This window comes from Carettochelys insculpta, chromosome 1 (assembly GCF_033958435.1).
Source record: "Carettochelys insculpta isolate YL-2023 chromosome 1, ASM3395843v1, whole genome shotgun sequence".
Classification (NCBI taxonomy): domain Eukaryota; kingdom Metazoa; phylum Chordata; order Testudines; family Carettochelyidae; genus Carettochelys; species Carettochelys insculpta.
The window spans coordinates 12,074,964-12,090,472 of record NC_134137.1 but is presented as its reverse complement, the minus strand read 5'-3'; the positions used below and the strand labels follow the sequence as shown (position 1 = coordinate 12,090,472).

At 46.6% G+C, this 15,509-nt stretch overlaps 1 protein-coding gene across 1 annotated transcript in view; it reads left to right on the top strand.

The window, feature by feature from the left end:
• Positions 1-15,509, top strand: part of CLPB (ClpB family mitochondrial disaggregase) — a 161,130-nt gene that overhangs the window by 98,340 nt on the left and 47,281 nt on the right. The window contains exon 7 of the mRNA XM_075017145.1: positions 12,241-12,355. Coding sequence (XP_074873246.1) covers positions 12,241-12,355 — 115 coding nt within the window. The remainder of the gene's footprint in view (positions 1-12,240; positions 12,356-15,509) is intronic.

The window sequence follows — 15,509 nt, the reverse complement described above, 5'->3', positions numbered from 1 at the left end:
GTACTGATTCACCTGACTCATAACCCTTTCACAGCAGCTTGCCAAACCTCCTGTTGAGGTCTCCCAGAAACAAGTATTTCGAATACAAGTATGGAGCCAGTATATACAACTTCAAATGTAAAAAAGGTGCACACTTGTGACCAGTAAAGACAGAATTAGTGAACCATAAGCTTTCAGTAGATGCCGCGCTTGACCCACTTTGCACAAGATTGGAGGGTGTGATGTGAAGTTGGTGGGTTGCCAGTATTTTGGAGGGTAGAGCTAAAATTCAGAGGAATCTTGGTAAATTGGAGGTCAGGGCTGTAGACAATGAAACAAAATTAAACAAAAGGAAATTCAAAAACAAAAGTACTTCAAGAAGAACCAAGTTCACACATACAGAATGGGAATAACTGGCTTGGCAGCAGCATGGCTGTGAAAGAGTTATGGTGGATCACAACCCTGATTAATAGTGTCCAGGGAGATGGAAGTGTTCTGTTGGGTTTTGTATGTTACTTTTAACACTCAGAGATTTAACAAAAAAAACTTCAAAAACAAACTTCAAAGATAAGCTGCATAGCTGCAATTCATTTGCAAAATTGACACTATTAATATCTGGTTTTGAATAGGGTCTGGGAATGGCTGGATCACTACAAAAATCAATTTTCCCTCTCTTGGTAGTCACACCTCCTCATCAGCTGTTGGGAGCAGGCCGTATCCACCCTGACCGAAGTGATCTAATTGGTACTGGTCCTCCACTTGATAAGGTTACTCACTTCTTTTCACCTGCTAGTGTGTTTATGCTGCCTATGTAATTTTCACTCCATCTGATGAAGTGGGTCTTTGCCTACAGAGGCTTATGCCCAAATAAATCTGTTAGTCTTTAAGGTGCCACAGGACTCCTTGTTCAGTTTATTCAGCATCTTGTCCAGTTCTTTTAAAGATCTCGAGTGTGAGTTAGCCACACCTACTCATTTAAAAACACCTGACTCTAGGAGCTGCTGTTTAACATATCCTCTCAAGACACTACTGAAATGTAAAGAGTTATCATCATGGTATGATATGAATAGAACCATAGTTAGAAAGCTTTTCCTGAGATTTAGTCTCACTATGACACAGACTCCATTTTCTGTTGTTTCCCAGATACAGAACAGATGTATGTATTGAACACTTCTGCCTTGTCTGTGTTATATTGATAATTGTGCTATTTCCATCCTAGTAATGAACCGATGTTGTTAGGATACCTTTTGTTCCTATTATAGTTAAAGAACTCCTTATTTCCTTAACTACTGCCTGTAGCTTTATCCATGTGTCTCTTGGCTTCTGTTATGATTTTCTAGATTCCCTCACTTCTCATTTTTATGCATTACTAACCATATCACCTTTTTCCATTTGTTAAATTTTATTATTTTAATTTTTTACAGCTGCCTTCATCTCCCTTCTGAACCAAGTTGATTTTGTAACCACACAGGCTTTTTCCTCATTTGTGGGATTGTGGTTTTTGGACAATCCAGTAAGGTGTTCTTAAATTATTCCCAATTATCATTCACATCTTCCTGATTAAATTCTTTCTCCCAGCTTTTTTGTCTCATAATTATTTTCAGCTTTATGAAATTCACCCTATTACTTGTCTGGAGTTTATTCTGCTTGTACCCTATAAACGTGATCAGGTCATAATCTTTTGTACTTAAGCTACCATTACTTTTTAGTTCCGTGGTCAGTTCCTCCTTGTCAGTTTGTACAAGATTTAATGTAGAATTCCCTTGTGTTGGTTAAAACACTTTCTGAATTAGGAAATTGTTCTCGCTAATGTTTAGAAATTACAAGTAGCATGAGATCTCCAGCATATGCCGCTTGAAGTCTCCTATGATCACGCAGGCTTTATTTCCCCCCCCCCCCCCCGACAAGTTATAGATAGGTGCATAAGGAGCCAGTCATCGTGTTCCCTAGTGGTATTTGATGTCGACAGCAGACACTAATACCCCATCTTGTGCTTGATCTGTTAGGATATGATCCATAAGCACTCAAGATCATTTTCTATTGTGTTATCAGTAGCTCAGAAACAGGTAATGCCATTTTTGATGTAGAATACTTCTCCCCCTCCATTTTGGCCACTCGATCCTTCCTAAATAGGTTATAACCATTGATTTTAACATTCCTATTGTGCGACTCATCCCACCAGGTTTCAGTAACACCAGCTAGATTGAATTTATACTCATAAATGAACAATTCTAATTCTTCTTGCTTGTTACCCAGGGTCCTCGCAATAAGGCACGGGCAATTCAGAAAACATTTTTTCATGTTTTGTTTCTGGATTAAGTTCATTCATGCCATCTTGATTTTGTGCTCAGTCTTCCCTCTGTTCACCTTCCTTTTTGCTGTTACTTCAACCCCCATCTGACTACAGCAGCCAGCCTTTCCTTGAGAAGATTGAGCCACTTCCGGCTGAGGTGCGTGCCATGCAAACTACAGAACCCCCTTTCTCTGTAGAAGCTGGAGCCATGTTCCACAAAACCAAAGCCCTTCACCGTACATAATTTACCTCGTGAGCAATTCACCTCCAGAATATTCTGCCTTCTGTCTGTCTTTGCTCATGGAACAAGAAGGATCTCAGAGAAGATCACTGAAACGTGGTACTTCAGCATGCTGCCAGGTCCCCTGAAGTCATCTGCTCTTTGTAAGCTATCCTACAATGCAGCCTTCTTCGTGCCAGTATGAGTCATCACCAGTAGATCCTTGCCTGTCGACTCCAGGAACCAATCCAGGCCCAGAGCTTCATCTCATGCCTTAGCTCTGGGAATGCAGTGTGCACTTGTCCCTTACAGAATGTGTTTTCTATTCTTCTGAGTATTCAACCTAACATATAATAATAATATAATATGTGGAGATACACATCTCATGGAACTGGAAGGGACCTTGGGAGGTCATTAAGTGCAGTCCCCTGCCCTGTTGGCAGGACCAAGCAACATCTGTTTTTTCAATCTATGTGCCCCAGATCCCAAAATGGCCTCCTCAAGGACTGAGCTCACAACGCTGGATATAGCAGGCCAATGCTCAAACCACTGAGCTACGTCCTGTCTACACGCTGCCCTCCCAGCCCGAGAGAGAGAGAGAGTGTGTGTGTGTTGTGCAGCCAGAGAAAGCTTTGTGGGTAAGCTTGATTTTCTGATCGATTGGGCCAAACTGCTGCCTACATGTACTGTATAGCTCCCCATTCTCTTGGACCAGCTGGATCCTGAGAAGTGTCTTTCATAGTTTCCATGGTGATAACTTGATTTTGATTTAAATTTTTCCTGCTTTTCTTCTCGCTGGTGGACACAGGCTGCCTATGTTTGTCTGTTTGCAGGGTCTGCAACCTGCAGCTCTGGAGCCGTATGCAGCTCTTTAAAGACTTCTCTGTAGCTCCCAATGCTATAATTATGTTTTTTTAAATCAAAGCAAAAAAAAAAAAAAACTTCCTGATTACTTTTGCAAAATGGTGAACGTCTGAAAGCCCAACAATGAACAACTCCTATCTAAATAGGAAATGATATGTGATCTTGAAAAGCTGGATATCTCCTCCTTTAATACATGCAGTGTGTCGTGGGGATGACACTGTATCCTCATTTTGATCGTGTTGCTAATAAAGTCTTGATTTTGAAAAGGAAAAGGAAGCTTACGGCATTCCTGCTGTGAAGGGCAGCACACATTTTAAGAAAGAAAGTGGAAATTAAGCATGAAGAAAAATTGGCATAATTAAAATATGTTTGGGAGTGAAAGTCAGGAGGATAATGGTACAAACTCATGTGAAGTGTGAGGAAATAGAATACATACAAAGTTTGTGAATGTTTGTCCTGCAAAATGTTTGTCCTGAAAAAGTTTGTCCTGCAGTAAACACTGCATTACAAATCATTGTGTGAGTGCTGTTCTTAAAATAGGGGTTACAAAAAGTTTGGTTTGACATCAGTCATTAAGGACCATCTTATATTAACATGCATTACAGCTCTTGAATTACTGAGTTTTTACTGAATACGGAAAAATGGCTCTTCTTGCTACAGTAAACTCTTTCATATCTGGCAACCCCAGGACTGCGAGGTTGCTGGATATTGAAATATACCACTTAATAGAGAGGCGGCTGCAGGATCCCTGGCAGAGGGGCAGAAGACCCTGCCAGCCCTGCAGCTGGGAGCTGTCTGGGTTGAGGAGCCCTACCAGCAACTGCTCCAGCCCTGGGGAGCCAGCTGGGGCACCGGATTCCGGGGAACTCCACCAAGATGTGGAGTTCTGCCAACAGCCCCAGGGTGCTGGGGGAATGCCAGCAGCCGCAGTGGCTGTGAGCTGGCCAGTGCGCCAGTGATCTCCTGCAGCCCTGGAGTGCGGAGCTGTGGCAGCAGCCCCAGGGCACAGGGCTCTAGCAAGAACCCCAGGGCTACGAGCGAGCTGGGAGTCAGTGAACTCCTATGGCCCCGGGGCGTGGGGCTCTGTTGGCAGCCCTGATTCTGGAGGCGGTGCTTCTCCAGAGCCAGGGGAACCGCAGCAGCCCCAGGGCTGGCAAATCCAGCCCTGGGGACCTGGACAGGTTAACCCTGGAAGACATCAAGGGGTGGAGCCCTGCCGAAAGCACCAGCCCCAGAATCCTGGCTGTGCTGAGAAACCCTGTCAGCCTTGGGGCTGAGAGCCGGCAGCTCCAGCCACATGCTGGGGGCAGCAGTGGCTGGGAGAACCCGGGGGTGGAATTGGCAGGGGTTGGCGCTGGTTATTGGAGAGTTCCAGATGACTGAATGCCGTATAAGAGGATTTACTGTATGTTGGTGGCTGATCCCTGGTCGGTCTGCAGCCGTGCAGAATGCCACCATGCCGTCTTGCACTTACAAACTTCCAGACCTTCTCTCTGCCTTCCTCTCACTGATTCATTTGTCCCCAGCTCTGTTCTGTCTGGAACCTGGCGTATTGGTATTCCCAGAATCTGGTTGTCTGGGAACTCCTCAGCTTCTTATTAACATCATAATTGGTCCTGACAGTCCAAGAACCTTTTCCTCTTAATATGGCCACCAAAATCCACTTAATGCCCAGGAATTCTCTTATGTCTTCAGACGGGAAAGAGAACACGACACATGCACTGCAGGTTGTACATACGCTGAATCTGGAAGACAAACCTTTTGGACTCCCTATGTTGCCTCTGTTCACAGCTCTCACAGTCACCTACTGAGTGACATTGTATACCAGGTCTTCCCTGTTTAGCTCAAGGAACCGCTCAGAGACTGGATCCCAGGACTTATGTAGGGGCCCAGAGCCCAGCTGTGCAGCCTGTGCCCAGAGAGCAAACAAACAGTCAGACAACCCACAGAGGGACCAAACACTCCACTCACTCAGTCCTGCTACCTCCCAGCACAGAAGTCTGTGGCTGAGTCTGGAGTCACTCCTCCTGAAACTCCCCCCTTAAGTGCCTGTGTTAAAACAAGCCTCTTTGTAATATGATTAGGAAGAAAGAGAGATCCTGTTTGTCAAAAACTTGGTGGGCAGCTAGATAGTACAGTGTTGAATGTGATATAAAACCAAGATTCTGCATAGCTGGGCAAGGATGCTGGCCTTACCTAGAATTCTGGGGGTTTGAAGTGGGGCTTTTCCTCCTCTATTTTACTCTCTGCTATCACCGTTGTGTGAAATGTGTTGCCTTCCCAGTGCAAAGTGAAGAAGTGGCCTTTGGAAATTTTTCACAGGAAAAAAAAACTGGGTGGGTGCCCCCAAAGAGCCAGGGCTGATGGCTAGGACGCTCACCTGGGAGTTGGAAGCCCCAGGTTCAAGTCCCTGCTTCAAATCAGGCAGGGTGGGGGCCTACTCCAAGGAGTCCCCTACCTTACTGGGCTGTTCCACGGGGGTCTCCCTCTTTCTCTCAGAAATTCATCCTGGACATGAGAAACCTTCCTGACAAAAGTTTTACAAAATATTAAATAGAAAAATTGTCACAGGAGTGTGATGGTGTCAGATATGGCCATACATTGGTCTTATCTATACACACATGCTGTGCCATTTTTAAGTATACCAGTATAGTTAAAGCAGTCCAATTCCCCCAGGGTTAATTGTTATACTGGTATATATGAGTTAATATTCTTATGTTATATTGGTATTGTTTATTCTCATATGGAGAATTATGCCTTCTCTGTTACTGCATAGGCACGAAAATAATAATCTGTACATGTCTGATCAGCCACGTCTAGGGCCCTACCATATTTATGGTTCATTTTAGTAAATTTCACTGTTATAGCATTTTAAAAGTCTTGAATTTCTGACTCTCCCCCTGGAAAAGCAAGCCCTAAAGCACTGGGAGCTCACAGTATTGCAATTTAAAATACGAGGGCCCAAGAGGGAAGTGCGGTCATTCAGCTCACGAAGACAGCCTGCATTGTGACTTCACCATGAGCAAAGACAAGCCAGTGCTTTGCAGAATGCCTCCCGCTGCCTGTTCCTGTGCCTGAGCGCCTCCTCTGGGCAGGCCACTCTAACGAGGCACCACCGTGTTGGGTGAGAACATGCCCGCCTTTCTCTTCTGAACCGAATGCTACGTGGCCTTATTATGTCACACCGCCACATCCTACCGGAAAACACTCAAGTTACACTGGGGCTGGATAAAAAAAGCACCCAGGCTCCCATCTGACAAAGCAGGCCTTTGTCCACGAAAGCTCATGCTCCAAAATAGCTGTTAGTCTACAAGGTGCCACAGGACTTCCAGTTGTTTTGGAACTGCTTCGTTTCAGATATTTGACTCTCAGATTTCACAGACTGGTAGCTCTGGGGGTCCTGACCCAAAAGAGGATCCGGGGTGGGGTCACGAGATTATTATAGGGGGAGTAGCAGTGTTGCCACACTTACTTCTCTGCTGCCTTCAGAGCTGGGTGGCCGGAGAGTGGCTGCTGCTGGCCCGGTGCCCATCTCAGATGGCAGTGCTGGCACCACAGCAGTAAGGGCAGCAATACCACGCTGTGCCGCTCTTACTTCTGTGCGGCTTCTGATGGCACCTCTGCCTTTAAAGCTGGGCAGCTGGAGAGCTGTGATTGCTGGCCAGCCATCCAGCTGTGAATGTAGCATCGCCACTGGCAGCGCTGCAGCAAGGATGGCAGTACCACAGCCCCCTGCAATAGCTAGACTGTGGCGGGTGAGGTTGCATGGTCTGTGACTTGATCATGGCCATGATTCTGATAGGGCCTTTTTCATCTCTGTTTCCAAATGGGCTCACCGGCACTGCATTAAGCATTGTAGCTGTGGGCTGCCTGGGTGCTCTGTTTCTTCAACCCCAGTGTAACTTAAGTGTGTTCCGGTAGGATGTGGCGGTGTGACATAATAAGGCCACGCAGCATTCAGTTCAGAAGAGAAAAGCAGGCATGTTCTCACCCAGCCTGGTGGTGCCTTGCTAGAGTGGCCTGCCTAGAAGAGGTGCTCAGGCACAGCCAGCGGGAGGCATTTTGCAAAGCAGAGGCTTGTCTTTGCTCATGGTGAAGTCACGGTGCAGGTTGTCTTTGTGAGCTGAATAACTGCAATTCCCTCGTGTCCTTGTATTTTAGGTTGCAATACTGTGAGCTCCCAGTGCTTGAGGGTTTGCTTTTCCAGAGGATCCGATTCCCAAACTGAGCTGTGCAACCATTCTTCTCTTCCTTACTTCTCCTGTTGTGCATTCCCTTCCTTCTATGTCTGACCCAGAACTCATCATGTATTGCGCTAGCACAGCTCTATTCCTCACACCGCTTTAAAAAATAAAGTATTTGTTCAGATATACAGAAGGACATAGATATATAGAAGGAGCTGCAGTAGTTTGAGCCTGGTGATAGATATGAAGCCTGAGGGAGATACACAGTTGACATGCTGGATTCTGTCCTCCATGTGTCATTCCACTGGGATCAGCAGTGAAGTTATTGCTCCATATGAAACATCAGGACTGATGGGGTCTCTCAGTTGTACACTAGACTGATCACAGCAGCCAAAATTGGATTGTTTGCTATTTATTTTTTTTAACTTCTGTCAGGGTCACTACCCTAACAGGAAAACACTGGCAAACCAGCTGATGTGTGTTATCCACTCTGGCGGCTGAAGCTTTCTCAGCAGAGTCCTGCTTTGATTGTGAGCCCCCTTCAGAAGCCAGTTTAAATGCATAGATTGTACACCAGTGGGAATTTGAGGTGTTCCCGTAGAAAGACCTCCTTTCAGATAACATCTGCAGTGTATGAAGGTAGAATATCAGGGACCTGTATTTTCAGTGCATCAAGAAGATGTAGTTGTCTAGTGGTTAGAGTACAGGAGTGTTAGCTAGAAGGCCTGTGTTCAGTCCTACTGACTCACTTGTTGACTTGGGTAAGTCACATGTGGAGGGAGGTTCAGATGGCCTCCTTTGGTGCTCTGTGGAGGAGATGGATGGACATACAACAATGTCCAAAGCAGAAAGCAGGCAGTGTTTGTCCTTTGGAGAACTGCTCTTATTACTGGGGCTGCATCTACACTGTGAGAAAAAATCAAATTTAATTCAGTTAGCTCGATTTTTACCATGTGACTGTCTTCGCTGTAAAGACCGTTAGCTCGATTTTGGGTGCACTAATGTCAAGATTACAAAATCACAGTTACCCGACAGGTATAGCGTCAAGCTCCAATTCAGACGTTTGATTAAATGCAAGTGTGGAAGCGCCACATCTCAAAAGCAAATTTATTCACCTCCAGAGGTGTCCGCTATGTAACCCATGTCAGTGTTCTGCTCTGACCACTGCTCTCCACTGAGAGGAAGAGCGTGGATTTCCAGGTGGGAGCAGCGAGGCTTTAGCTGTGGGCTCATGTTAGTATGACAGCCTGAGAAATGGCTTCTTTCTTTCTATGCTGTTAGCGGGGTGTGAGCGTCTACCCATTCAAATAGCCCCTGCAGGGGGTTTGCAGTTCTCTCTGTACACTTGCTATCTTCCTGCTCTTCTTGGTGCCAGCCCCTGGCGCATCATGCCCCATGTCAACAAGGCTGTGCTGGGGGTCGTGCTTGCATAACCTGCTGAGAAACTTCTTCTCAGCAGTTCACATTTGTGTGTGAACCCCCTTCCCTCCCCCACAGGCACCAAACAGTCTGGGTCTTTCTCATGCTCAGCCATATCGCGTGGGTGGCCCCCAACCAACCCAATAAAAGGATGTGTCTGCCGTTCAGTGCTGGCAATGCTGCCAGTCACATGAGAAAGAAAGTCTGGACTTTGCTGCCACTGTGGGGAAGTCTTCTGCAGTGGCTGAAGGGCTTGCTACTGCCACCAGGAAAGGAACAGCTTACCTGGTCATCCGCTGATCCCTTCCCCCTTGGCCCGTAACTGCTGCCACCGGGAAAAAGTCTCCCCTGGCGGCTAAGGGGCTTGCTGCCGCCGAGGGAGGACTACTTCAGCTGGTCATCCAGTGACACCCCGCTCCCCCAGGCCCATACCTGGGCTTACTGCTGCCAGGGAAGGAACAGCTCTCATTCTCTCTCTCTCTCTCTCTCTCTCTCTCTCTCTCTCTCTCTCTCACCTACCCACCCTGGGCTTGCTGCTGCCACTGAGGAAAAGTCTCCCCAGCAGCTAAGGGGCTTGCCACCGCTAGGCGAAGACCATTTCAACTGGTCATCCAGTGACAACCCCTCCGCCCCCCATGGCCCATACCTGGGCTTGCTGCTGCCGGGGGAAAACCAAAAATTCTTTTTTTCCTGCATGGTCCAGGATCCCACATGAAGACTTTCCCCGGCACCAATATAGCATAGGGGGAAACCAAAAATTCTTTCTTTCTTCCTACATTCGTCTCAATGTAGGAAACATTCCAGACCCCTGCATTATTTTCAGGGATCACATTTCTGCAATGATGGGAGGTGGGACACCCAGTGGATGGCCAGCTGAGAGCACAGGCGTTGCATGGAAGCCTTATAGTGCACTGGAAAGCCAAATACCCTTTCCATTAACAACATAATGAATGGGAAAGCAAAAAATTCTTTCTTCCTACATTCCTCTCAAATTAAAAAGTGTTCTGGGACCCTGCATTATTTTCAGGGGTTGCATGCATGCAGCCAGCAGTGTATATCCAGCTGAGAATACAGTCACTGCACCCGTGTTGGCAATGTAACATGTGGGGAAACCAAACATTCTTATAATTTTGAGCGTCTTCTGCATTATTTTCAGGGATCGGGAAGGGAATGATGAAAATGCAGTGGGGGAAGAAGACGTCAAGACCAGCAAGCATACCCAGAATGCTGTGGGGATGAGGGAACTGTGGGATAGCTTCCCACAATGCAGTACTGTAACAGTTGATGTTAGCCAGTGTGTGTGTGGCAGCAATGACTCGACTTTGTGGGGAGCACAGTGTGAAGCAAGGATGGTCAAAATCGAACTTGTAAATTCCAGAATTAGAAGATCAGTGTAAATAAATTTGAATTTATCTCGTACTATAGATGCAGCCTCTGAGTCAAAGCTGCCTGGATACTCAGGCACAACTGGGTGTCTAGTCACAGGCTTGTGTGTTCTCCTTCTTTCTAATTGTCACAAATTCCTCCAATGCAAGCTTACTAGAAAGGCAACTTTTTTTTCTGTTGAAAGTTCCAGGGAAAGTTAGAGATCTGCAGTGTACTCAGATTTCTTAACCTGGAAACTAGGGCTAAGAACTCTACATTTGTGAAATGCAGCATGGGAATTTTAAGAGGGAACTGTTTTCTCAGATTACTCTGAGTTGACTAATTCCTGGCTCCTGACAAAACTCACTGTAAATAGGACACCCTGCACCTTTGCAAAATACCCTTTTAAACATTGCTCTAAGAATGGTCCCTTGCATGTACGTAGGAGTTTGTCAGCCTCTCTTGCTGAAAATTGATCCACAGTAGGATTGCTGTCACCCATCATAATGGGATCCAGGCACTTTCCGTGTAAAATCTGAGTGGCAATAGTGAAATCCCTTGTGAACATCATGCAGTCTCTGGACCTTCTTTTTGGTCGTGTTCTAGAAATCTCTGCTCAGAGTAGGTTTTTATTTCCAGTTCTGAGTTGGAGAATAGAGGGTATTTGCTGCCATGAAAGTAATTCTATTTGTGGTGGGAAAGACTTTTTCAACACGGAAAGTTTGCAGCAACTCCTAAAGATGGTCAGATTGGGTTTTTTTTCCAGCTAAACTCCTGGAAATTCATTACACAGCTTCTCTGGGCTTTGTGATCTGCTTTGTCCCAGAGGAATGCCACTGTCTTGGCGGTACAGAGACGGAGGTATCATGACCAATATAGCCGGGACTGGATCTGTTAATGATTTAAGACCTTAAACTGATGGGAAGTGGAGTGGGAGCCAGTGGAAGGTCTAAAGCCCGGGCTTGATGGGCTCATGGTGGTCTAACTCATGAAGGAGGAGGTGGGAAGCTGCACACTACACCAGCTGGCCGCTTGATATTGTTTTCAGCTTCAAACACAGTACATTTCCTTAACAAGGGTCCAGAGAGGACAAATGCATGAATCAGTGGGGCCAGCTCCTCATGCAAGAAGAACAGGACTGATATCCCTGTGAACTGGAGCTGAAAGAAGGCAAATACTCAAAGTAAACAAACTTCTGTCCCTGACCCTTTTGTGTACTTTGTTTATATGCATGCAGAGCCCTTTGGGATCTTTGGAGTTTAGCCACTCTGGGCCTTATTTTTCCAGTCTATGAACTAAGTAAAATAATGGTTCTGCCATACTTCACAGGTTGATGTAAGGTGTTAATTCATTAGCAAATGTAAAGTCTTCTGAGACCCTTGAATGGAAGATGCTAAGGAAGATCCAAATTATTAGTAATTAGTATTTTTATTGATTGAGAGAACCAAATTTGTTGTTACCTGGCTGGGAGAATCAAAAGGTAGTGCTCTTCCTGCTCAGATAGTGCTGAATTACTGGACTACCAAAGTGCCATCTATTGGTGCCATCTTTCACAGGAAACGGAGATTTAAGTTTCTGATCATTTCCAGTCATTAACCCTCCTCCTGCCCCGCAGGTGAAATCCAACTTGGATAGTTACATTCTGCCATCTTAATTCCCCCCTTCATTTTCTCCCAGATTCAGTATTTTTCATTTTCTTTCCTGAATTTGTGCGGTGTTGCACAGGGGACTGTTAAACAGCTGCTGTGTCCCACCCCACCTTTGGCTGCTTCTCAGTATTAGGAGAAGTGATCTCTCTGTGTTTGTCATATACGTCTGCAAAGCATTTTGGAACCCGTTGCCTGGAAGGCACTATATAGACATTAGTTGTTTGACGAGGAAACATTTTGCTCACAGTATTTTTTCCCTTTCCACAGTTCCAGGAGGAGCAGCGTAAAAGAGAGTTAGAGGAACGACGCAGATTTCCATTGGAGCAGCGGCTAAAAGAGCACATCATTGGGCAAGAGAATGCCATAGCGACAGTGGGAGCCGGTAAGATGAGTGGGATTGTTAATTGTTCTACATTCTGCAAACGAGAGTGTAGTATTTCCCAACTCTGTGATCCTGGACTAATTCCAGGCGGATTGATGTAGTGACCTTAAGTGTAGAAATAGGAGAAGTGCCTGATTCATAATGAGACCCACTAGTTGCTTCATTTGTGCAGAGGATTCAAGCTCCTTCATAACACAAGAACTATGGGTCACCTGGTTTAACTAACAGCAGATTTAAAACAAACAAAAGGAAGTCCTCCTTTACACAGTGCACAGTCAAGCTGTGAAACACCTTGCTACAGCATAAGGTGAACGCCAAAAATATACCTGGCTTCAAAAAAAAAATTAGATAAGTTCATAGGGGTAGGTCCATCTGTGGCTGTTATCCAAGATGGGCTACGTCTACACATGAAGCCAACATCGAAATAGCTTATTTCGATGTAGCAACGAATAACGTCTACACGTCCTCCAGGGCTGGCAACGTCGATGTTCAACTTCGACGTTGCGCGGCACCACATCGAAATAGGCGCTGCGAGGGTACGTCTACACGCCAAAGTAGCACACATTGAAATAAGGGTGCCAGGCACAGCTGCAGACAGAGTCACAGGGCGGACTCAACAGCAAGCCGCTCCCTTAAAGGGCCCCTCCCAGACACAGTTGCACTAAACAACACAAGATACACAGAGCCGACAACTGGTTGCAGACCCTGTGCCTGCAGCATGGATCCCCAGCTGCAGCAGCAGCAGCCAGAAGCCCTGGGCTAAGGGCTGCTGCCCACGGTGACCATAGAGCCCCGCAGGGGCTGGAGAGAGAGCATCTCTCAACCCTCCAGCTGATGGCCGCCATGGAGGACCAGGCAATTTTGACGTTGTGGGACGCGGATCGTCTACACGGTCCCTACTTCGACGTTGAACGTCGAAGTAGGGCGCTATTCCGATCCCCTCATGAGGTTAGCGACTTCGACGTCTCGCCGCCTAACGTCGAAGTTAACTTCGAAATAGCGCCCGACGCGTGTAGCCGCAACGGGCGCTATTTCGAAGTTAGTGCCGCTACTTCGAAGTAGCGTGCACGTGTAGACACAGCTATGGTGAGGTATGCAACTTCATGCTTCAGGTGTCCCTAAACCTCCAGTTGTGAGCAGCTGAATGACAGGGGTCGACTGCTAAAAATTGCCCTGTTTTGTTCATTCCCCCAACACACCTGGCACTGGTCATGATTAGAAGACAGGATACAAGGCTCGGTGGATCATTGAGTCTGACCCGGTATGGCCATTCTTGTATTTTTGTGCAGGTGTGGTAAGGACATTAATTCATCTGGCCAATGTAGGAGTGACATTAACTGGTCCTGCAATGTGGAGTAATAGCTAGTTTTTCTGAATCAGAAGTCTCATGGTTCCAGTCTGTGACTTCAGGGGAATTTGAGAGGGGAATTGTCAGGGCTCCCATCTATTAACTAGAAGGTCTTCCCATCTCTTCATGCAAAAAGACAAAGCAGAATTTCCTGGGCGCTCTTGTTGGCTGGTTTATTAGTAGAGCTTCCAGTTTAACTGCTCCTCTGCTTACCCCAGCTCTAGTCTCTCATTTCCTCAAGCATAGGATAGAGCTTTTAGCACCCCATCATTTGATAACAGTTACAGTGAAGCATCACCATGCACTGAGAGGATGTGTGTGTTACAAGAAGGACTTTCTTTGCACAGGGAGGCTGGGATGGCAGGCATAAGAGAAGTGGGCAGGGTGCCTGCTCTGGATAATTTGCCAGGCGCTTTTTTCTCACATGTTGGCGCTACAGAGATGCTTAACCAGCCATTTATTTCCAGGGTCATTTCTTCCTAAACGGCCGCGAGGGTTCAAAGATCAAACTATTCCTGAAAGTCTACTTCTGCACTGGAAGCGTCTGTCAACAGAAGTTACCGTCGACAGAGAAACCTCGACAGAACCTGTCTCTGTTGACAGTGTTAGTCCTCAAATTTTTGAGGGATAACACTGTCAAGGCAAATGCAGAGTTCTGTCGAGAGAACACTCTGTGTGTAGATGCTCTCTGAGCTACAAAACTCTCTAGTGTAGACACAGACTAAGAGTCTTGGTGGGTGGTTTAATTGAGAGCTGACTTCATATGAATTGGGATGAAATGAACAGGTTGAGAGTGATGACAGTAGGTAACCCATACAGCTGTGTTTCCTGTAAGACAGTACCTAAGAGTTTTACATGCTGACAGTGATTGTCAATTCATTTCCATGCTACTTGTTTGTTGATTCATCTATACCCCATCCTGTGCATTTGGGGCTTCATTCTAATCTGAAGTACAGTAAGCCCTCAATTAACGGACCCTTCCATAACAGACTTTGGAAATAATGGGTGCTGTCTGCCAACCCTCTGCCTCCCTAAATAAATGCAGGAGCCTCACCAGAGCCACTGCTGGGGCTGGAGGAGCTGCAGGAGAGGCTGTGGCTGCCAGGGCTGGATGGACACTGCAATGGCAGGGACCACTGGGGCCAGAGGAGCTGGAGGGGGCTGTGGCTGGGTTCAGGAGCTCTCCTCTTCCAGCCCCATTTATGTGAAGCGTGTCAGTGCCCGGTCACCATTGTTTGCAGCGGCGCTGAGAAGCAGCCGTGGTGTTGGAGGCTGCTGCCTGCTAGCAGGCTGGGGGCAACCACGCTCTACCTTGGCATGGGCAGGTCGGAGCTGGAGGCTGGAGGAGCCGCAGTGCTGAGACCTGCAGGAGGTGGAAGGAGCCAGGGCAGCATTCAGCTTCTCTCCTGGCAGATGGGAGAGGGAGATGGAGGTGTGAGGGGAAGGATGGGGCAGGAGGGTGGAAGGGAAGAGGGGGCAGAGGACAGGAGTGAGTGATGGACTGGGAAGGTCAGTGCGTCATCATACAGTAGAACCGTTTGGATGTAACAGACTTTTGGCATTAACAGACACCCCTTGCCCCCATTAGTCCGTTAAATGGGGGGTTTACTGCATGTGGGCATTCTTTGCATATCCTGAAATTGCCAGTGGTAGCAAGCATGAAGCTTTTTGGGTTAATATGTAACACAAATGTTTGCTGCATTGCATGACTCAAAAAGTTCCTGGAGTATAACTTCATTTGGAGGTGGTCTTCCTTCCCTGAAGACTGGGCGAAAGTTTCAAAAGCCTATACTTGACTAAGGAGCT